Raw genomic sequence first — 24,719 nt, 5'->3', positions numbered from 1 at the left:
GTCAACTCGTCCCATGAGGTGGCCAAAGTATTGGAGTTTCAGCTTTAGCATCAGTCCTTCCAATGAACACCCAGGATTGATCTCCTTTAGAATGGACTGGTTGGATCTCCTTGCAGTCCAAGGGACTCTCAAGAGTCTTCTCTAGCACCACAGTTCAAAAGCATCAATTCTTCAGCGATCAGTTTTCTTCACAGTCCAACTCTCACATCCATACATGACCACAGGAAAAACCATAGCTTTGACTAGACGGACCTTAGTTGGCAAAGTAATGTCTCTGCTTTTTAATATACTATCTAGGTTGGTCACAACTTTCCTTCCAAGGAGTAAACGTCTTTTAATTTCATGGCTGCAATCAGCATCTGCAGTGATTTTGGAGCCCAAAAAATAAAGTCTGACACTGTTTCCCCATCTATGTGCCATGAAGTGATGGGACCAGATGCCATGATCTTCGTTTTCTGAATGTTGAGCTTTAAGCCAACTTTTTCACTCTCCTCTTTCCCTTTCATCAAGAGGCTTTTTAGTTCCTCTTCACTTTCTGCCATAAGGGTGGTGTCATCTGCATATCTGAGGTTATTGATATTTCTCCCGGGAATCTTGATTCCAGCTTGTGCTTCTTCCAGCCCAGCGTTCCTCATGATGTACTCTGCATATACATTAAATAAGCAGGGTGACAGTATACAGCCTTGATGTACTCCTTTTCCTATTTGGAACCACTCTGTTGTTTCATGTCCAGTTCTAACTGTTGCTTCCTGACCTGCATACAGGTTTCTCATGAGGCAGATCAGGTGGTCTGGTATTCCCATCTCTTTCAGAATGTTCCACAGTTTATTGTGATCCACACAGTCAAAGGCTTTGGCATAGTCAATAAAGCAGAAATAGATGTTTTTCTGGAACTCTCTTGCTTTTTCAATGATCCAGCAGATGTTGGCAATTTGATCTCTGGTTCCTCTGCCTTTTCTAAAACCAGCTTGAACATCTGGAAGTTCACGGTTCACATATTGCTGAAGCCTGGCTTGGAGAATTTTGAGCATGACTTTACTAGCGTGTGAGAAGAGTGCAATTGTGCGGTAGTTTGAGCATTCTTTGGCATTGCCTTTCTTTGGGATTGGAATGAAGACTGACCTTTTCCAGTCCTGTGGCCACTGCTGAGTTTTCCAAATTTGCTGGCATATTGAGTGCAGCACTTTCATAGCATCATCTTTCAAGATGTGAAATAGCTCAACTGGAATTCCATCACCTCCACTAGCTTTGTTCGTAGTGATGCTCTCTAAGGCCCACTTGACTTCACATTCCAGGATCCCTGGCTCTAGCTACACTTTACCAGATGCCAAAGTCCAACTCAGAGCAAGAAAATGAGTCCAGTCCAAAATCTGACCAAGTTTCCTACAGCGTCCTATCAAGTGACAGTCAGCCCAGCCCAGCAAGAGCCAGCCCACAGCTGGGAAGGGAGAGGCCGCCCACTTCCAAAAGCTCCTTTGGAGACCAGGTCAGCCCTGCTCAATCCCAAGTAATCATCCTTCCTTGCTAACTGCTCAGATTTCCTGCTGGAAACCCAGGAAGAATTACTTTTACTCTATATGTTGTTGTTTAGTCTCTAAGTCGTGGCCAACTCCTTTGCAACCCCATGGACTGTAGCCCGCCAGGCTCCTCCGTCCGTGGGATTCTCCAGGCAAGAGTACTAGAGTGCGTTGCCATTTCCTTCTCCAGGGGATCTTTCCAACCCAGGGATGGAATCCACGTCTCCTGCATTAGCAGGCAGATTCTTTACCGATGAGCCGCCAGGTTTTCCTTATGTTATATAAATATTTACAAATCGTCCCATGTCCAGGCTCACTTACTCACTCTGTGTGGTTTTAGGCAAGTCACTTAACAAATCATGGGCTTCATCTTTGTTGGATGCGATAGAGCATCACTAGAGATGTGGTCCCCAAAGAGCGAGCCGTAGGCCACCTGCATCTAAATCCCAGGGATGCCTGTCATCCTATGGAGCCAAAAGGTAGTCCAAGGGAATCTGCACATGACATGACTCATCAATTTACCCACCCCCTTGCTTTCCTGGAGATCAAACAGTGCATTCCAGGCCCTCCTCCATGTGGGTGGGGCAGGGTGACTTGTTCAAGCCAGTGGGTTGTGACTGGAGGCCAAAGCTCTGAAGAGCAATGTCATGTCTGTTCCCCTAAAAAAGCCCTCACGTCTGGAGAAATGTCTAGACAGCAGCAGCCTTGGAGGGGGTAAGAGTGAGCTGCTGGTGTTTGTGACCGTCGTATGTAAACTAACCTCCTCTGACAGAGTCAAGGGGCTTCCCAGGTGGCTCAGTGGTAAAGAATTTGCCTGCAATGCCAGAAACATGGGTTCGATCCCTGGATCAGGAAGATCCCCTGGAGAAGGAAATGGCAACCCACTCCAGTATTTTTGCCTGGAAAACTCCATGGACAGAGGAGCCTGGCAGGCTATAGTCCATGGGGTCGCAAAGAGTCAGACACAACTTAGCGACTAAGAACAACAATATCGACTATACCTCAAAAAATAAATTTTTAAATGTGATGGAGTGAAAACATGCTATCTGGTCCTGAGGCAGCCATCTTGCAAACCACATGGTAATAAGTCTGTGGATAAAAAGCTGATGTGCCAAAGAAGCTAGAGCAGAAAGAGAGCAAGCCTGGGTATATGTGTGTAATATTGTGATTCAGAATAAGAAAGATGTATTTGGTCATGGCCTTATGGACTTCCCTGGTGGCTCAGACGGTAAAAGTGTCTCCCTACAATGCGGGAGACCCGGGTTTGATCCCTGAGTCGGGAAGATACCCCTGGAGAAGGAAATGGCAACCCACTCCAGTATTCTTGCCTGGAAAATCCCACGGATGGATGGAGGAGCCTGGTAGGCTACAGTCAATGGGGTCGCAAAGACTTGGACACAACTGAACGACTTCACTTTCATTTTCCTGGCATAGGGCTCCTAACACCCCTGGAATTTCCTGAGAGCCATAAAGCCTCTTTTGTTATGTTAATGAAGTGGCTTTGGGGTCATCTAAGGATGGGAGTTGATTACCAGGGAAACCAGAAACCAACCAGGAACAGAGGGCTGAACTTTCAGCCACACCCTCACTGCACTCCCAACTCCTAAGTTCCAGTGGGGCTGGGAGAGGGGCTGGAAACTGAATCAATCGCCAATGGCCAACGACAGAATCAATCACACCCACGGGATATTCAAAATGGAGGAGATCCAGAAGGCTTCCTGGTTGGTAAACCAGAGCACTCCACATGCCAGGCCCAGACCCCCTGGGGAAGCTACTATTCTGGGACCTTGCACTGCCTCACTTTTGATCCACACCCTCAAATACCCCTGGGGATAAAGGGGCAGTCTAGTGAGTAAGCTGGTCTCCTGAGTCCTCTGAGCCACTTCAACAAACTCACTGAGCCCCAGGAAGGAAGGGGTTGGGGGGGCCTCGGATTCATGAACCTCCACTCATCAGAAGCACAGAAACAAGCTGGACGTGCTCCGTCTAACGCGGAGAGCAGGCCTGTGGGATGAGCCCCCAGACTGTGGGGCGGACGCGAATTCCAGGGAGACAGCGCCAGACCAGCTGAATTGTAAGACACCGAGCTGGTGTCAGAGAAGTCCATGTGGGGAAAAAGACCCACACTCTGGAACTGGCACCAGAATCCTTAGCGTGTTACTGGGAAAAGGATGCCTGAAGCCTGAACCAGCCTCACTCCAGCCTTCTCACTGTGTCAGCTGTGTCGAATTCTTCAGTTCAGTTCGGTTCAGTCGCTCAGTCGTGTCCGACTCTGTGACTCCATGAATCACAGCACGCCAGGCCTCCCTGTCCATCACCAACTCCCGGAGCTCACTCAAACTCAGGTCCACAGAGTCGGTGATGCCATCCAGCCATATCATTCTCCGTCGTCCCCTTCTCCTCCCGCCCCCAACCTTTCCCAGCATCAGAGTCTTTTCCAGTGAGTCAACTCGTCGCATGAGGTGGCCAAAGTATTGGAGTTTCAGCTTTAGGATCAGTCCTTCCAATGAACACCCAGGCCTGATCTCCTTTAGAATGGACTGGTTGGATCTGCTTGCAGTCCAAGGGACTCTCGAGAGTCTTCTCCAGCACCACAGTTCAAAAGCATCAATTCTTCGGTGATCAGCTTTCTTCACAGTCCAACTCTCACACCCATACATGGCCACGGGAAAAACCATAGCCTTGACTAGACAGACCTTTGTTGGCAAAGTAATGTCTCTGCTTTTTAATATGCTATCTAGGTTGCTCATAACTTTCCTTCTAAGGAGTAAGCGTCTTTTAATTTCATGGCTGCAATCAGCATCTGCAGTGATTTTGGAGCCCAAAAAAATAAAGTCTGACACTGTTTCCACTGTTTCCCCATCTATGTGCCATAAAGTGATGGGACCAGATGCCATGATCTTCATTTTCTGAATGTTGAGATTCAAGCCAAACTTTTCACTCTCCTCTTTCACTTTCATCAAGAAGCCTTTGAGTTCCTCTTCACTTTCTGCCATAAGGGTGGTGTCATCTGCATATCTGAGGTTATTGATATTTCTCCCAGCAATCTTGATTCCAGCTTGTGCTTCTTCCAGCCCAGCATTCCTCATGATGTACTCTGCATATAAGTTAAATAAGCAGGGTGACAATATACAACCTTGACGTACTCCTTTTCCTATTTGGAACCAGTCTGTTGTTCCATGTCCAGTTTTAACTGTTGCTTCCTGACCTGCATACAGGTTTCTCAAGAGGCAGGTCAGGTGGTCTGCTATTTCCATCTCTTTCAGAATGTTCCACAGTTTATTGTGATCCACACAGTCAAAGGCTTTGGCATAGTCAATAAAGCAGAAATAGATGTTTTTCTGGAACTCTCTTGCTTTTTCAATGATCCAGCAGATGTTGGCAATTTGATCTCTGGTGCCTCTGCCTTTTCTAAAACCTGCTTGAACATCTGGAAGTTCACGGTTCACATATTGCTGAAGCCTGGCTTGGAGAATTTTGAGCATGACTTTACTAGCGTGTGAGAAGAGTGCAATTGTGCGGTAGTTTGAGCATTCTTTGGTATTGCCTTTCTTTGGGATTGGAATGAAGACTGACCTTTTCCAGTCCTGTGGCCACTGCTGAGTTTTCCAAATTTGCTGGCATATTGAGTGCAGCACTTTCACAGCATCATCTTTCAGGATTTGAAATAGCTCAATTGGAATTCCATCACCTCCACTAGCTTTGTTCGTCGTGATGCTCTCTAAGGCCCACTTGACTTCACATTCCAAGATGTCTGGTTCCAGGTGAGTGATCACGCCATCGTGATTATCTTCATCGTGAAGATCTTTTTTGTACAGTTCTTCTGTGTATTCTTACCACCTCTTCTTAATATCTTCTGCTTCTGTTAGGTCCATACCATTTCTGTCCTTTATCGAGCCCATCTTTGCATGAAATGTTCCCTTGATATCTCTAATTTTCTTGAAAAGATCTCTTGTCTTTCCTATTCTGTTGTTTTCCTCTATTTCTTTGCATTGATCACTGAGGAAGGCTTTCTTATCTCTCTTTGCTATTCTTTGGAACTCTGCATTCAGATGCTTATATCTTTCCTTTCCTCCTTTGCTTTTCGCTTCTCTTCTTTTCACAGGTATTTGTAAGGCCTCCTCAGACAGCCATTTTGCTTTTTTGCATTTCTTTTCCATGGGGATGGTCTTGGTCCCTGTCTGCTGTACAATGTCATGAACCTTCTTAACCCTCTGTAAATCAGCACCAGGGCAAGGCCCACTTTCCAGGCCTCACGTTCCACACAGAAGAACGCCAGCCAGAGCGACACTCCTGGGCCTCCTCACGCCAAGCGCAGCCAGGCAGGGGCTCACCCAGCGGACTTGGCAGGAGGGACCAAGTACCCTCGCCCAGCGGGCTCGGCAAGAGGGACTGAGTCCCCTTACCTGGTAGGCTCGGCAGAAGGGACTGAGTTCCCTCAGCTCAGCTCAGCCCCTTTTCTCTCTTGTTTGAAACCTTCTTCAAGGGAACTGCACTCTGTTTCACTCTGGTGTAGCAAGGAGAGCAGACCCTGCCCTCACCAAGAAAGCCTGTGCTACCAGAGACCAAGATGCGGTGGGGGGCAGAGTCTCCGAAATGGCCAGAGAAGCAGCACTCTGACCACCATCCTGGACCACGATGAGCGATCACTCCCTTGACTCTTACCTTGCACGGCACAGTTGACCTTAAGAGATAAGGAGAGAGATCTCATCTCTCATCTAACTGTGGGCTTCTCTGGTGGCTCAGATGGTAAAGAAGCTGCCTGTAGTGCAGGAGACCCGGGGTTCGATCCCTGGGTCAGGAAGGGTCCCTGGCAAAGGGAATGGCGACCCACTCCAGTATTCTTGCCTGAAGAATCCCATGGACAGAGGAGCCTGGCGGGCTACAGTCCACGGGTTAGAAAGAGGAGGACATAACTGAGTGACTAACACACACACACACACGTCTAATCACATGAGCTGTTAACCCACATCTATCAGCTTTCTCCAGCTGATAGGAGGGTGCAGAGGGGAAGTCACTGAGAGAGAAGAAGGAGTCCATGCTGTCTGCGAAGGTGAGGGGCCCTGTGCCAATGAATGTATGCCACTTCGGAGGTGAGAATGGCCCCCACCCTATGACCAGCAAGGAAACTGGAGTCTCAGTCCTACAACCACAGGGAACTTATTCTTTGCCAAGATTTGAACGAGTGTGTAAGCAGATTCTTCCCCAGATCCAGAATCCAGCCTGGTCGACACTCTGACTTTTTAGCCTTTGATGTCCTGATCAAGAACCTTTGCCAAGCCTGCCCTGATGTCTTACCTACCCAATAATGATGTAATAAACCAGTGCTGCCTGAAGTGTCTACGTTTGTACTAATTTGTTACACAGCAATATAAAACTAATAGAGCATGGAAATACTTCTAAATCAGGGTGAAAATGGTTAGGAAGTCCTTCTAGCATCAAAGCTAAAACTACATTCTCTGATGAGCTTATTAGCAAGAAAGCTGGCCTTTTAATCTCCACCTGACTTCTGTATCTATTTCTAGATTAGTTCATAACTCCAGAGGGGAAAAGAGAGTTTTCATTTATTCACCCCATAAAACCCCCAACAGCCGGATATTTAAGAATGCTTTTGGCATTTCTACATAACACTAATACAATAACTCTCAACAGTGCTTTAAAATGGTGCGCAGACCTGGAGTGGGATAAAAGAACCCACACCTTGTCACCTCAGAATCTAGGCACCTAGCTTGTTTCTTTTACCTTTACTTCACTGAAAATCCTCTTTTCCCAAGAGCTGAGAGAACACATACCAGGTGAAGGAAAAGACCAAACCACTGAGCAAGTGAAAAATAAATAAATCATCCTTGTAGGAACCAAAAATTCACAACCCCAGGCTTTGTTGGTTTATACAATTTTTAGTTCTCAAAATAGGGCTTCCCTGGTGACTCAGATGGCAAAGAATCCACCTGCAGTGCAGGAGACTCCGGTTCGATCCCTGGGTCAGGAAGATCCCCTGAAGAAACAAATGGCTACCCACTCCAGTGCTCCCGCCTGGGAAATCACATGGACCAAGGAGCCTGGCGGGCTGAAGTCCCTGGGGTCGCAAAGAGTCAGACACGACTGAGCAACCAGCACTTCCACTTTTCAAGAGTAAGTGGCCTTTTAGATGTAGTTCAAATGAATAGCCAAGAGCTTTGAGACTTTCTACCAAAACTGCACACAGCAAGCGAACTGCGGCAGAATCACTTGTTTGTAGATGGAGGAAGTGCTCATGGTCTTCCTAGAACTCAGACACCCATCCACAGCACCTTCCAATGTTCTGCAAAGGCATCCATCATGTGCTGCCGATTCAGTAATACACTGCCGGCTCCTTTCTGAAAGACTCCCGAACTTTGATGGCACCGCAAGGAAATGAGCGGGCCATCAGCATAAAATGAAACGTGAGATTCTGAAGGCTCTGTCCCAGAGTCCTGGTAATGATCCATTTGAGACGCAGCTTTAAGGGGAAGGAGAACCATCCTCTCTACTTGCAGTAAGAAATTCATTAGGGGAACTAACTCCCCAAATTCAGGAGCAGATGCCGTCAAAATGATTGCAACCTCTTCCCTCATTTAGAATACAGTTTCCAAATTTTATTTTTGCTAAGGGGGAATTTCGAAAGCTTGTAGTCTGATCTTTCCTTTCCAAAAATAAACTCAGATCTAGAGAAGCGATATAAAAATAAAAACGCCAGATCACACATTTCTCCACTTGAATTCTATTCTTCTGAGAGTTCAAGCCACCAGATTGATTTTTCTCTAACTCAGAAGCCATGAGGCCATAGCTAACAGGCTACCTCTGAGAAGTTGAAAACAGCCCTTGGAAACAAGGTTGCCATGTCTGGTGTAGGGAGACCCTAGCATCTGGTGGTTTCCCTGGTGACCATGGAGTTCAGGCGCACACTCTCATGAGGCTGGCTGGCCAGCCAGCAATTCAGACCACAGGTTGTGGAACGTTCCAGGAAGACCCCCATGTCACGGAGCCACTCATGAAATTCTAACGGGTGGTCTGCTTGCCAACAAGTGCCCCCTTCGGGAGACACTCAGAGGCACTGAGCTCTGTGTCTGGCCCTGTGCCAAGCTCTTTTCCATGCATTATTCCATTTCTCCATCACCAAGAGCTTACAAACTAAATTCAAATTCCACCCCATTTTGCCAATGAGTAAACTGAGGCAGGGGCTTCCGCAGGGGCTCAGTGGTAAAGAATCCGCAGTGCAGGAGACATGGGTTTGATCCCTGGGTCTGGAAGATCCCCTGGAGGAGGGCATGGCAACCCACTCTAGTATTCTTGCCTGGAGAATCCCATGGACGGAGGAGCCTGGCGGGCTGCAGTCCATGGGGTGGCAAAGAGTCAGACACGACTGAAGCAAGTTAGCAAGCACACATGCAAACTGAGGCAGCTCATCCAAAGTCCCTGCGCTCACAGAAGGCATCTCCAGGCCAGCTCTAGTGCTTCGTTCCTCCACTCAACTCAATCAGAATTTATGAAACTGCTCAAGGGGCGCACTCCCTTACATTCTTCTAAAGAGAAGTTTATGTCGTGATTTCTTATCTCAGAGGGGAAAACAAGCGTAGCCTTAGAACTGACCACTGACCTGTTTCTGCCCGTCATTTCCAGATCCCGATAAAGAGCTCAAATTGTCATTTTTAAATATGAAGCTATCATAAGAAATAATTCCCTGAAGGAAGTTTGAAAGGCTTGAGAATTAGGAAAAGAGATGGGAAAGAGAGCAGAAATGATCTTACTCGTAATCAAAACAGGTGTTCTGTTAAGTCGTGTGATCAGGTGTGAGCTAAAGGGCGCTGGAGACCCCAGTCTGGTCACTGTCACCCATACCCGGAAAGCCACCTCTAGGAAACAAACCCTTGCACTGAGATTTTTGTCCCTCGTTTCAAGCCGAGTATTCTCAAAAAGAAAAACTCACTAGGGCAAGAGCAATCATCAACACCTTAGTATGAGTTAGTATGTGAGCGGACTGTTGCTGAGGGAGCACTCGGCTGTGGGAGAAGACAGGAAGGGGCCATGAGGAGACAGAAACAAAGCACAGAGCAATGTCTGGAAACTGCCGGCGTCTGGAAGAGGTCTTAGAGGCCAGGATCAGCCGAAAGACGCTGGGCTTGGAAATGAAACGAGAGAAGGCGCTCCAAGGACAAAATCGATGGGTTTATCATTCTCTACTTTATTGCCAGGCTTCCCAGGTGGCACAACGGTAAAGAATCTGCCTGCCAATGCAAGAGGCGCAGGAGACGTGGGTTTGATCCCTGGTTCAGGAAGATCCCCTGGAGGAGGAAATGGCAACCCACTCCAGTATTCTTGCCTGGAGAATCCCATGGACAGAGGAGCCTGGCGGGCTGCAGTCCATGGGGTCGCAAAGAGTCGAACACGACTGAGCGCCTGAGCACCACTTTATTGCCAATACACTAAAAAACACATCTTCCTTCTTTAATAAGAAGCTGAGTATGCCACATGTCTCCAAAATATGTGTTGGAAAATCCACACTCAACCCTCTTGTGTTGTGATTCCAGGGAGACTGTTAAGAGACAAGAATTAGGAACCGTACCTGTGACCACCGTGGGCCGAAATTAAAAAATATGACCACAACATTGAACTATCCCATTGAAAGTGAGAATGACAGCATAAAACCCTGGTAATTTCTTCTGGATCCTGTCAGGCTAAAGCCAACTGGATCACAGAGGTTAGGGTTTAAACAGACGCAGTACTCACTCGAAAGACCTTCTCCACTCTTGCAATGCTTTTCCCAAAGATGGTTCCAAGTTGGTCTCCAATTCCAGCCAATAAGAAACCAAAGAGTGGAATTCCAAAGATGGCATATAAAATACAAAAGATTTTGCCTCCTTCAGTGCTTGGAGCAATATTGCCATACCCTGGTGAGAAACATTAAAAAGAGAGAGGGAAAGTGGTGAAGCGGCAGAGAAACTGGACCAAAGAGTGTGGCTCCTAGAGGGCTCCTTCACCCCACCCTGGGCTTCAGGAGTGTCAGGAGAGCTCCACTCTAAAGGCCCTACAAAATTTAGAGCACCGTTCCATCGCGTCTCCTCTTTCTCTCCCTGTATACAGTTTGAAGAGGACCCAGGTTTCCAGAATCTGATAAAATGACATGTATTTCATTAGATGACATTTTAGGAGACCTGTGGTCATCTAGAATTGCATTTCTGGTGGGAAATGGTACCACCCATTTCAGAAACATCAGACATCTTCGGCATGTCTGGTTTAGGGACAGTGGGCACCTGAGGAAGGTTTACTGCTACTTTCTGGATTTGAAAGAGCTTCTCCTACCCAGCCTCGTCCCAGGGCCATCCCCTCCACGGGTCGGACTATGGCTGTCTCCTGCATTTGCCTTCTTAGGGTGATGGGTGTTCCACATTAAGGAGGATGGGGGGTCTAGGGTGAACTCAGAAAGGACCCCTGGATCACACAGCCCTGCCCTGAGAAGCCTGAAAACAGTCAGGAGTGGAGGAGGAGAGGCTGCGGGCTCCTTCACACATGGACCGGGATGCTGAGCTCTGCCTGGGTCTCTCTTCCCTGGGAACTCCACGCCACCTGAGTCCTGCCCACTCCCCGACCCACCCACATCTTGCACCAAGAATCCAAGGATTCTTGGATTCAGGTGTGAAATAAAGGTTTGGTGGTGGAATGGATGTGTAAATCCTCTAATAGCCAGGTCTATTTGCTTGTTGTTTCAAACAGTGCTTCGTAAACGACCACATCCGCATTCTCGAGAGTTCTGCAGTTAGGTGAGTAACTAGTGAATATTTGGCTTACTCTCTCTGACAGGACTGAAGACAGAGGTGCTAGGGAAAAAAGGCGTATAGCATTAACACACAGACGGAGATGAGACTCTGAATTACTCGGTAGTCACGCCGGTGAGTGCTGCAATAATACGCTAACTAGTGTCTAGCTAGTCACCAAACTTAACATCCTCTCACATAGGGCAGCTGAAGGGGAGCCAGTCTCTAACCCACACAGTAAGTGAGTTACTGGGCTCATGGTTATTAGCACGCTGGGAACGCGTCACAGGAAGGATAATGTGGACAGCCGGTCCGTCACTCAGCCTCCTGTGGGCCTGGAGGACTCAGTCTTGCTTCCTGCCTCTGGGTGCTGAGTCACCTGGCTATTTTCCTGTTCAGTTTTCCAGTCAGAATCATTCAAACCTCTTATCACAACTCATCTAAATTATATAGCTGCTATTTTTTAAATGACTGTTCAGGCAAGCCTTCTAATCTTGCTTTTTTTTGACTCACCATGATTTTTATTTAATTGTGCAAAAAGAAAAAAAAAAAAAGGCTCTCAGAACTTTTTTCAGGTTTTTTCAGGAACTTGGAAAAAATCATTCTGTCAGCATTTCTCTCTAGAATAATCGATTTATGTTAACACAGCCCTGTTAAAAAGGAATAAAGGTGCCTATACAGCTCCAGTTCCTACGGGATTATGGTGACACCCGGAAATATTCTGGTAATTTATGGAAACATTTATGGCTCTGGCTTGACTGTCTCCCAATTGCCTGATTACCATCAAGGAAGCCAATTATCTTTTAGTTTGAATATCTCAGAAAGAAGCCCATTGCAGGCACAGGGAGACACACTGAGGCTTTGAACCTGCAGAGCTGGCATCTTATTAGCCTTAACAAGTGCTGCACCCCTTCCACTAGCTTTTAGAGAGGATCCGCTCTACTGCTTGGGTCAGGAGTGTGCTCAGGGGACATTCCCATCATCTCAAGAGCCTGAGAGAAAAGCAGGAAGAGGAGGCTCCAATCCAATACCAACGCCTTCACCTGGTTATCCTCAGACTCATGTAACATGTCCAAGCCTGGTTCTGGAGGGGTTCAAGGAAAATGTGGGGGAAACCAGTCAACTGTATGTTTCCAATGCAAAGTGTAAGCAGTAGTGTGGATCTTATAGTGGGCTCCTTATTCTGGGTTTCGAAGGCTAGAACACTAAAATTAGAGCAAAGCTCTCAGGCACTCAAGAAGCAATATTCAAATGAGCCTTGAATAGGGGATATTTTGGCCACCTGATGCGAAGAACTGACTCATTGGAAAAGATCCTGATGCTGGGAAAGATTGAAGGTGGGAGGAGACGGGGACGACAGAGGATGAGATGGTTGGATGGCATCACCGACTCAATGGACATGGGTTTGTGTGGACTCCGGGAGTTGGTGATGGACAGGGAGGCCTGGCATGCTGTGGTCCATGGGGTCGCAAAGAGTTGGACACGACTGACTGACTGAACGGAACGGAACTGAACCAAGGGGTTTACCTGATAGCTCAGTTGGTAAAGAATCTGCCTGCAATGCAGGAGACCCCAGTTCTATTCCTGGGTTGGGAAAATCCCCTGGAGAAGGGATAGGCTACCCACTTCAGTATTCTTTGGCTTCCCTGGTGGCTCAGCTGGTAAAGAATCCACCTGCAATGAGGGAGACCTGGGTTCTATTCCCAGGTTGGGAAGCTCTCCTTGAGAAGGGAACAGCTACCCACTCCAGTATTCTGGCCTGGAGAGTTCCATGGACTTATAGTCCATGGGGTCCCAAACAGTTGGACATGACTGAGTGACTTTCACTTTCAAGCCTCGAATAAGCCTATTTAAGGCCATCACTTCACTTTGGACATAAAGTTATTGCCATTTTTGAGTTATGCTGTATCTTGTGCATGTGTCCATCTGTCTGTCTGTGTCCCTTGCCTCTGATAAACTATATGGAGAGGCTGTTCTCCAGTATGACACTCAACCCTGTTACTCTAAGAAAACTGCAGAAGCCACTTTTTGGAATTTTGCTCGAGGCAACAGGAAGGACACATTCCTGGATTTTTGCCTCTGTTTGTACTGGGTCCTCGAGACTTCCCTGCCCGTTCTTCCTGAAGGCTTGATAGAACTTTGAAGTAAGGTGTCACGGGGCCTGAGAACTCAGGGAGTTTAAATTCTATTCTGATCCTTCCACTGCTAACTCTCAGATCTTGGGCAATTTACCTTTCTGGCTCGCTTTCCTCATCTGAATGATGGGGCTATTAATAGCACCTACCTTACAGCTTCAAGAGCTACATGTGAAGCCTGAGGTCCCTGTGGAGATTAAATCCATGTGAAACGGGAGGCCCAGAGTAAGCACTCAGTAAGAATCTGCAATTATCACCTTGCCTGGGTTGTCTGCGGGAAGGAATCACTTTGTGTCTCCTGCAAAACTAAGTCCCAGGAGAAAAGAGATAGCTGCCTCCTATTTTCTCCCCAGATACTCCACTGTTCTCCCACAGCCCCGAGACAACAGACACAACGTCTGTGCCCCAGACCAGACCAGCTGGATGGCACGGGGGACCCACGGCGGGACTTAGGGTGTGGGTCCTTGGGGCAGCAAAGGCTGGTGGGTGAGAAGCCGCGGGACAGGCAGATGGAGCCCAGAGCATTACAAGTGGACTTCCTAAAACGGAAGGCTCCAGGGCGCCCCCACCAGCTGGCTTCTGGTGACTTCTGGCAGGAGGAGACCAGCCTAGCGAGAACACTCTTGTGAATGAGAAAGCCCGCGACAGCGCACAGCGCTGGTCAGCCCCCCGGCTAGAAAAGAGCCCCAGCGTTTCTGAAGACAAAGCTAGCGTTTACAGAGGACGCGGGCCTGAGCAGCGCACACGGAACCCTCCCGTTTGCTATTTACGGACCGAAGTCAAATCCTGGCCGAACCGTGTGCTGTTCAGCTCTGGGGTTTGAGTTGGAGCAAACATCTTAAGCCAGGCAGTGCATTTTCGGGTGTGTGGCAGTCACGCAGGGTTCCCCACTTACAAGGGCCTCGCTCTTGGTTTAATGCTCTTCTGTTGTCATTTTGAGGCCCTTAATCATTTTTGTTGTTGTTGTTTTTTAACAAGAGACTGCATTTTCACTTGACACTGGGCTTCGTGCCTTATGCAGCGAGTCCTAGGGAATAAAGTGGGGCTCTATGGCTTCTAACCTTGCGATGTTAGACAAGCTGCTTAACGTCTCTGGGCCTCAGTCCTCTCGTTAGTAAAATGAGGCAAATGAGAGTCGATGTGAAAGTAAGTGAGATAATACATGTGGAGCACAGCTCCTGCGCCTACTGATGCTGTTCAGTCACCAAGTTGCGTCTGACTCTGCGACCCCATGGACCACAGCACACCAGGCCTCCCTGTCCATCACCAACTCCCGGAGTTTAACCAAACTCATGTCCATCGAGTCGGTGATGCCATCCAACCATCTCATCCTCTGTCGTACCCGTCTCCTCCTGCCTTCAATCTTTCCCAGCATCAGACTCTTTTCCAGTGAGTCAGCTCTCTGAATGAGGTGGACAAAGTATTGGAGTTTCAGCTTCAGTATCAGTCCTTCCAATGAACACCCAGGACTGATCTCCTTTAGGATGGACTAGTTGGATCTCCTTGCAGTCCAAGGGACTCTCAAGCGTCTTCTCCAGCACCACAGTTCAAAAGCATCAATTCTTTAGTGCTCAGCTTTCTTTACAGTCCAACTCTCACATCCGTACATGACCACTGGAAAAACCATAGCCTTGACCAGACGGACCTTTGTTGACAAAGTAATGTCTCTGCTTTTTAATATGCTGTCTGGGTTGGTCATAACTTTCTTTCCAAGGAGCAAGTGTCTTCCAATTTCATAGCTGCTGTCACACTGGCAGGCGGATTCTTATCCACTGTACCACCACGGAAGTCCGACAACTCTTAATTGAGTCCCAGGAGAGGGACACGGTTACTGGTTACCATCTGGGACCTGAGGAGGGGCTCTCTAGGATGCAGGTCGAGTCAAGTGACCTAATTCAAAAATGTTTCAAATGGGAACTTCCAGTGGTTAGGGCTCTACTTTCCCTGAAGGGGACATGGATTCGATCCATGGTCAAAGAAATAAGATCCCAAATACCAAGTGGCAAGGACAAAAAAAAAAGCTTCAAAGAGAAAGTCTAATTGGATTCTAGAGCTGTTGGAGAGAACTCAAATCATTGTCTACCCTCCACAAATGATGTTTGGGAAAGAATCTGCAGATCGCTTCCTGCAGCTGAGGAGAAAGCACAGTTCCTGGAGACCCACCCACACAGTCAGCAAATGGGGATGAGTTACTGAGAAAGAGACAGGGTGCAGGGTGGCCTCAACAAGGACAGCAGTCTAGTCTTCTCCTGGCGTGGCTCCTGGTTTGGAGAAGAGCCTGAACGGGTCCCCTTTTGCCACACATTTGTAGATCTTCCTGTACAGCTGAGCACAAGAAAACCTTGTCCAAAAAAAAAGTGCTTTGATATCTTCAGATAAAAGGGACCTCTGCTACTGAGTAGTATCTCTGCTTTTCAGGAAAAGACTATTATTCCTAAGATCTCTGTATATGCATTCTACATAATGAGCATATTTTTTGTGTCTGAATAGCACATAACCTCACGTGGCTCAGGAGAGTCTTTCTGGAGAGTGATTTGGCAAGCTTTAAAAGGTTCGGGCCCATTGACACAGCATCCCCTGGGGGATCTTGCCAAGAAAACAAGCAGAGATGAAGATCACCCTTTGAGAACAAAGATTTTCATTGTGATATCACACTATCACAGAAGTAAAAACCTCTTAAGCCTGCAACAACATGTGATTACAGGATTGATAGTAGATCCAACAGAACCCATCAAAGACTATGCTTTTCCAAAGAATCTTAGTAATATGGAGCAATGTTTACAGAATTATGTAGCACATTATGTGAACTCAAGCAAGCATGCTAATATGTGCGTATTTCACAAGTAATGAAAAAGCTCCTCGGCTCCAACTGCTCTACTGCCTGAGTTCTAAATAATGGAAAATGTCTCAGGAAGAAGAAGAAAAATTAGCAGGCTCTTAGTGTTCTTATGAGCCTTGCTACCATGTGTAATGAATGAATTTGCCACTAAATAATTATGAGAAAACATCATCTCCTCACCTTAGTATTCTCACTAATGCTGTACTCCTGTTTTCTTTAGAAATTTCTAATGGTGTGACTTTCTAAAACCTTCTACCCTGTAGTCAAAATTTAGCCAGCTAAATGGCATTCAAACTCACAACACATTATTTTTCAATTAAGACAGAGTGAGGGAGGGGGGAAAGCATTTTTCCATTGAATAGAAAAGAACGCAGTCCCTAATGCGAACACTGAGCCGTGGGCCTGAAGCGGACTTGGGGTTTGGGTCGGCTTTTAGTCTTGCTTGCTTTTGTCTCCTGCTTGCTGCGCAGTAGTTTCCTGTTCAGGCTCCATCTTCCCTCAGATTTTGGGAAAGGTCCCTGTCCTTTGTCCAGGGGTGACACAGCATGCATTCTCCACTATAGAGGCAACAGCATCCCAGGGAACCAGGACACCAGCTCGTGGAAACCTAGGGGCTTATCCAACAGGAAGCTCCATCTAAGATTTGAAACCAAGAGCAAGGAGCCCACAGGAGGAGGAGGCGGCGGCCACAGTGGCCAGCAGGGTCCGCCCCGGGCTCTGAGGTCAGAGGACACATAGTGGTCCTCTGTGATCTCTGAGCCATAAGTGTGCATTTGTTAGGATTTTTCATTAGGTGGGAGACCCAAAGCACAATAGAGCCCAGCGCAGGATATTTAACACATATTATGCTGGGAGGGATTGGGGGCAGGAGGAGAAGGGGACGACAGAGAATGAGATGGCTGGATGGCATCACTGACTCGATGGACATGAGTTTGAGTGAACTCCGGGAGTTGGTGATGGACAGGGAGGCCTGGCGTGCTGTGACTCATGGGGTCGCAAAGAGTCAGGCACGACTGAGCGACCGAACTGAACTGGACTCTCTATGGGCAGCTTCACCCCCAGCTCAGAGGGGGCAAACGGGACCTGACTTATGGCTCCTGTTCTGTTACTCGGCGTCTTCACTATCAGCTGAACTCTAGGCAGAAAAACCCCTCGAGGGAAGGAAATGAACAGCAGGGTCCTGGGCTTACTTTTCCCCGATTTACCTCCAGTAAGAAAAAGAAGTCAATTCCTCCAAAACTCACCCATGGACGGAAGAGCCTGGTAGGCTACAGAACATGGGGTCACAAAGAGTCGGACACGACTGAGCGCCTTCACTTTGCTTTGCTTTTGCTATAGTTACTTATAAGGTGCTAATTTCTGCTGTACAGCCAAGTGATTCAGTTATACATACATATATACACACACATTTTTTAATATTCTTTTCCATTATGGTTTACCAGAGGATATTGAATAGAGTTCCCTGTGCTATACAGGACCTTGTTGCTCACCCATTCTATATATAATAGCTTGTATCTACTAACCCCAAACTCCCAGCCCATCCCCCCCATCCCCTTCCCCCTTGGCAACCACAAGTCTTTTCTCTGCGTGAGTCTGTTTCTATTTTATAGATAGGTTCATTTGTGCCATATATTTGATTCCACATGTAAGTGACATCATATGGTATTTGTCTTTCTCCTTCTGACTCACTTCACCATAAATCCCCCAAAGACACATGACACATTTCCCCATCTTAATATCCAGACCACTGTACACAGTTGAACCTGACATTGGTCTTCTCTGGTCTGCTACAGCGATGCCCACAGGGGGTGCTGAGCTGGATGGCACTTTTTGCCCTTACATCAAATGGTGCCATGTCATCCTGCATCCTTTGTTGGATGCTATGGGATTGAGGAGAAACATGACCTAATCCGGTCTGGAGTGTCTGAAAGGCTTCTAGGCCCCAGACTTCCTGGCATAATTTATACCTCTACTACTTGGAACAGTTGATCTTAATACACTTGCAGATTTGTAAGTGCAAACCGAGTATGCCAGAAATTATATTATGAGACTTTCTAAAAAGGAATGACAATTCTCTCTCACTGCAAGTTTCCTTATAGCACATAACTTTGTTGATTGCAACAAGGTAAAAATCATCCAGGTTCTGAAGATGAGGTCTATAACCATAGACAAAAACCCGTGCCTCTAAAATAACCCGGAGCTTCTGAAACTTGCACCAACAGGAAAAGACCATCACAAAGATGCACTGCCCCCAAAAAGGCATACCCTCCAACACCCACCTAATATGTGGCTATGAAAAGCAAGGGGAAGGAAAAACCTCACAGAAGGCGTCAGCTATGAGATTTGAGAGATTTGAACTATGAGAGAGATTTCCTCCCACAGAATATAAACAAATGTTAATGGAAGAATCCTTCCACGGAGTGCAGAAGCGTCTCCCTCTGTTTGGCCATCACTGCTATGAACTGCTGATGGCTGTGTGTCTCACATTCTTCTGAATGAGAATTGTTATTGCAATGTAACTTCACTACTAAACGAAGGCAAATAACTCTCAAACTCTTTTTCAGCAGAGCTGGGAGAGGCATGCAATCTACAGATTCCACCATATATGTCAAGGTTACACAGAGAAGCTGAGATTGCAGAGGCAACACGGGAAAAAATATAGAGATGCACAGAGAATGATTAAAGGGCCTGTTGGTGGCAAATCTCAGAAAATGTCAGTAAAAAATCCAATTATGAGAGTGAGGGTCTCACCTTGAACTTCAAAAGATACATCCCCGTTTGCACCGTGTGAAATACAGTATGAACAGGAAGAGCCGCAGAAGCCTTCCTGAGCTTGACCTGGTCCAGAAAACCAGAAGAGGCCGCACTTTGAGGAGGGGAACACAGACGGGCCGGGTCTGCGGGAGGCGCGCCGCCTCATGGCAGCGGCAAAGAGGGGCGTCTTGGCACGTGCTGCCAGAAAGGTTTCCGGCTTCTCCCTGCTTTCCTCTTTCAGCCCCCGGAAACGTTCAGCGGAGAGCTAGTCCAGGAATATCCAGCGTGTTTGGCATCAAAAGAAACGGGCTCGGCATGAATATAAAGCTTCCATTTTAAAAAAAAAAAAGTGAGAGAACAGCGAAACTTACCAATGAACGAAAGACACTCAGCGGAAAGATGCCCCAGCCAGACAGCACTGCACACAGCTACCAAGGAGCCGCCTCCCGGGGCCACCAGAGGAGCCACGGGGTGCGGGAGGCCAGACAGCACTGCACACAGCTACCAAGGAGCCGCCTCCCGGGGCCACCAGAGGAGCCACGGGGTGCGGGAGGCCAGACAGCACTGTACACAGCTACCAAGGAGCCGCCTCCCGGGGCCACCAGAGGAGCCACGGGGTGCGGGAGGCCAGACAGCACTGCACACAGCTACCAAGGAGCCGCCTCCCGGGGCCACCAGAGGAGCCACCGGGTGCGAGAGGCCAGACAGCACTGTACACAGCTATGAAGGAGCCGCCTCCCAGAGTCATCAGAGGAGCCACGGGGTGCGGGAGGCCAGACAGCACTGTACACAGCTACCAAGGAGCCGCCTCCCAGGGCCACCAGAGGAGCCACGGGGTGCGGGAGGCCAGACAGCACTGCACACAGCTACCAAGGAGCCGCCTCCCGGGGCCACCAGAGGAGCCACGGGGTGCGGGAGGCCAGACAGCACTGTACACAGCTACCAAGGAGCCGCCTCCCGGGGCCACCAGAGGAGCCACGGGGTGCGAGAGGCCAGACAGCACTGCACACAGCTACGAAGGAGCCGCCTCCCAGGGTCATCAGAGGAGCCACGGGGTGCGGGAGGCCAGACAGCACTGCACACAGCTACCAAGGAGCCGCCTCCGGGGCCACCAGAGGAGCCACAAGGATGCGGGAGATCAGGGGAAAGGAGAGGCAACAAGTGTAGGTGAAAGGTGAGCTAAGCCAATGGAGCTCAGGGGTAAAAACGGGGAGGAAAAAAGTCCTCCACTGATCACAGTAATGAAAATACACTTGGAAGCCACGCATGGAGGAGGTGAGCACTGTGAAAGCACACACACAAAGAAGAGAGGACGAACTCAAGCAGCTGATGGGACCCGCCTCCCAGAGCAATGGAAGCAAAACAGAAATGAACAAAGGGGGCCTAATTAAACCGAAACACTTTTGCACAATGAAGGAAACTATAAGCAAGGTGAAAAGGCAGCCTTCAGAATGGGAGAAAACAATAGCAAATGAAGCAACTGACAAAAAATCAGTCTCCAAAATATACAAGCAACTCCTGCAGCTCAATTCCAGAAAAATAAACAACCCAATCAAAAAGTGGGCCAAAGAACTAAACAGACATTTCTCCAAAGAAGACATAGAGATGGCTAACAAACACATGAAAAGATGCTCAACATCACTCATAATCAGAGAAATGCAAATCAAAACCACAATAAGGTATCATTTCACACCAGTCAGAATGGCTGCTATCCAAAAGTCTACAAGCAATAAGTGCTGGAGAGGGTGTGGAGAGAAGGGAACTCTCTTACACTGTTGGTGGGAATGCAAACTAGTACAGCCACTATGGAGAACAGTGTGGAGATTCCTTAAAAAACTGGAAATAGAACTGCCATATGATCCAGCAATCGCACTCCTGGGCATACACACCAAGGAAACCAGAATTGAAAGAGAGACACATGTGCTCCAATGTTCATCACAGCACTGTTTATAATAGCCAGGACATGGAAGCAACCTAGATGTCCATCAGCAGACGAATGGATAAGAAAGCTGTGGTATATATACACAATAGAATATTACTCAGCTGTTAAAAAGAATGCATTTGAGTTAGTTCTAATGAGATGGACGAAACTGGAGACAATTATACAAAGTGCATGTAAGTCAGAAAGAAAATCAATATAATATATTGTATAATATACAATACAGTATATTAACGCACATATGTGGAATTTAGAAAGACGATAACCCTATATGTGGGGCAGCAAAGGAGACACAGGTGTATAGAACAGTCTATTGGACTCTGTGGGAGAGGGCGAGGGTGGGATGACTTGCGAGAATGGCACTGAAACATGTATATTATCATATGTGAAACAGACGACCAGTGCAAGTTCAATGCACGAAGCTGCGCACTCAAAGCAGGTGCACTGGGATGACCCTGAGGGATGGGATGGGGAGGGAGGTGGGGGGGTTCAGGATGGGGGACACATGCCCACCCATGGCTGATTCATGTCGATATATGGCAAAAACCACCACAGTATTATAATTAGCCTCCAATTAAAATAAATAATCTAAAATTAAAAAAAGGAATTGAAAACCACTTTGAAGGGTTAAAAAGGAGTGGAGGGAAAATACTAGGATAGAAGATACGGAAAGAAGGAATGACAGATGTACAATCGGAGCCCCTAAAGAGCGGAGCCAAAACCACGCGGCGGAGAAAATGACAAGACAGCTTTCCTGAGATAAAAGGGTCAAAACCTGGTAGCTTCACCAGACGAATGATAAAGAAACAATCTTTTGTGCAGCTGAGCAAAAAGATCAAGTCACTTATACTGATACAAGGGGGAAATTGCCTGGCATTAGGTTTCTCCACTGGAAAAGACTCTGATGCTGGGAGGGATTGGGGGTGGGAGGAGAAGGGGACGACAGAGAATGAGATGGTGGGATGGCATCACCGACTCGATGGATATGAGTTTGAGTGAACTCCAGGAGTTGGTGATGGACAGGGAGGCCTGGCGTGCTGTGATTCATGGGGTCGCAGAGAGTCGGACATGACTGAGCGACTGAACTGAACTGGACTGAACTGAACCACCGCATAAGCAGAGGGGGAAAGAGTAACCAACAAGATCCTTAAGAACAGTGTGAGTCACGGATTCCATTTCCAGCCAAACTGCCCTTCCAGTGTAAGGTTGTTCCATCCTGAACAACCCAAACACCCAGGGAATATTGCTCCCAGGAGCCATTCTTAAGTTTCAGCCCGGCAAGTGAAGATTGACAAGAGCAACGGCAAAACCATGACATAAACCATGGCTAGAGATGACGCTGACAACATTTAACCATAGAATATGACTAACACAAATGGGGGTAGCCAGGCAGCAGAACAGAATGTGGAATATACCACCCTGATGTTACAGAACGATACAATGAGTAATAATTGAGAGCGGAAGAGGAAAAGCCGAGATGCTGAGTCAGTTCCCTGACTGCATTATATATGACAGTTGAGCGCCAAGAGTTATTATTTAAAGTGGGCAAGTCGTCTGGCAGAAGCTGTAGCATATTTAATAATGTAAAAGCCAACACTGACAGGATGGCCTCAACTGAAACTGTGTGGTGGAGAAAGAGACGTCATCACCCGCAATGGGGGGCTAATAAGCCGTGCTTAAAGACTTGGACCCTAAGGCTATTATACGCGGTTATAATTATGAAGTTAACCCCTATGACAAACCATTTAACACCTAGGACAAAAATACAAGACTCCCCGAGGAGCAGATAAAAGACATGCAGAAATACAACGAGAACAAAAATTGGTGCGGGAAGTAAGTAATCAGAGCTCACCTTATGATCAGCTGTGAAGAGCATTTACCTAGCAAAGTAACGCGAACATCACTTTTGATCTAATTAAACCATAGGGTAGGAAGGAGGATGGGAAGAGGGCCCTTCGGGCAGAGACGAAGAAGGAACTAATTCATCTTCCTCCGTGGGAAGTCAAGAAATCACCTCTAAAGTAAAATTCAGAAAATGCAACACAAATGTGATATTTAAAGACATGGAGATGAATATCAAAATAATCAAGCATAAGAGATGAAAGCAACGTAACCAGGGGAGGTTAAAAAGGAGAGAAGGGCGAGACTGCTGTTTTTCATAACAGACCTTGTACAACAGTTTGGTTCCTTCATGAATAACTTTCATAAGCACACTTTTTAAAAAGGAATTTGAGCGCAACTGAGCAATCTGAGTTCAACTGACCAATTCAGAGACTGATTTTTTTTTCACTTTAACCTTCCCATGAGGTCCATTTAAACGAAAGGTCCCCTAGACTTTTGTTTTGAAAACTGAAACAGTTCATTCTACTTTGCCTTTTATTGAAAGCCACCACACAAGTACTGTGATAGTTTGACAGTGTTTTGGAAGCCTCCTCTGAACCCCCAGCAGTCAAGTATTCTATGTGACGAACTGTTGATTTTAGCGCCGCTATTCAGGAGGGCCTGCCGGGGAAAAGATACTTGCAAACACATGGATACCTATGGTGGTGATGACAGTTCCAGCAAAGAAAAAGGCACTTCCAAGGTCCCAGTGACTGCTGTTGTTGGAAGAGTTTCCTACTGGGCTTACTCCTGCGTTGTCAGCGTCAAGAGCGTGCTGCAAGGAAAGTGAGAAAGCATGAGACTCAGTTAAGAAGTTTATCAAGGTTTCCTTGCTCAAGAGCCTGCAGTGATTTCTAGAAGACAGTCTATGCGGACAAAAGCCCAGCCTCGACATGAAATGCTACAGTGGGAGAGGAAAGCGCAGCCCGAAAGGGCACCACCTGAGCTGGGCCGCGGGGGGCCGCACCCGCGCTCAACGCCTGACTTCATGCAGCTTCGACCTGCTCCAGAAATGTCGTCTTTCTGATATTTACTCTCGTCTTTTAGTGCAGTGTCGTTGATTTACAATGCTGTGTTAGTTTCAGATGTACAACAAGGTGACTCGGCTTTTTTTTAATTGTCATTACAAGAATACAGCTGCTGCTGCTGCTGCTGCGTCACTTCAGTCGTGTCCGACTCTGTGTGACCCCATAGACAGAAGCCCACCAGGCTCCCCCGTCCCTGGGATTCTCCAGGCAAGAACGCTGGAGTGGGTTGCCATTTCCTTCTCCAGTGTGTGAAAGTGGAAAGTGAAAGTGAAGTCGCTCAGTCGTGTCCGACCCTTAGCGACCCCACGGACTGCAACCTACCAGGCTCCTCCATCCATGGGATTTTCTAGGCAAGAGTACTGGAGTGGGGTGCCAGTGCCGTCTCCTCCATGTGCTAAATTCCTCTGCTCACCTATTTTATGAGGAGTAGTCTGCATCCGTTAACCCCACACTCCTCATTTGTCCCTTCGGGAACCACAAGTTTGCTTTCCGTGTCTGAGAGTCTATTTCTGCCTTATATATAGACGCTTTTGTATTATCTTTAGAGTCCACATATAAATGATATCGGACTTTCCAGGTGGTGCTAGTGGTAAAGAACACGCCTGCCAATGCAGGAGACAGAGGAGACGCAAATCCAATCCCCGGTCAGGAAGACCTCCTGAAGAAAGAAAGGGCAGCCCACTCCAGTATTCTTGCCTGGAGAATCCCACAGACAGAGGAGCCTGGCGGGCTACAGTCCACGGGGTCACAAAGAGTCAGACACACTGAAGCCACTTAGCGCACACACATAAATGACATGTACTATTTGTCTTTGTCGGTCTGAGTTACTTCACTAAACATGACATTTTTTTTTCAT

General features: G+C 47.4%; 1 protein-coding gene across 1 annotated transcript in view; it reads right to left on the bottom strand.

The window, feature by feature from the left end:
- KCNK10 (potassium two pore domain channel subfamily K member 10) overlaps nt 1-24,719 on the bottom strand; it is a 160,266-nt gene that overhangs the window by 34,619 nt on the left and 100,928 nt on the right. Inside the window, exons 3-4 of the mRNA XM_055436188.2 lie at nt 23,493-23,610; nt 10,263-10,423 (exon numbers count right to left, since the gene is read on the bottom strand). Of these exons, the coding sequence (XP_055292163.2) occupies nt 10,263-10,423; nt 23,493-23,610 (279 nt within the window). The remainder of the gene's footprint in view (nt 1-10,262; nt 10,424-23,492; nt 23,611-24,719) is intronic.

The sequence above is a fragment of the Moschus berezovskii genome, chromosome 9 (genome assembly GCF_049115385.1).
Source record: "Moschus berezovskii isolate FMDL1 chromosome 9, NW_MosBer_1.0, whole genome shotgun sequence".
Classification (NCBI taxonomy): domain Eukaryota; kingdom Metazoa; phylum Chordata; class Mammalia; order Artiodactyla; family Moschidae; genus Moschus; species Moschus berezovskii.
This window is presented reverse-complemented; position numbering and strand designations above follow the sequence as displayed.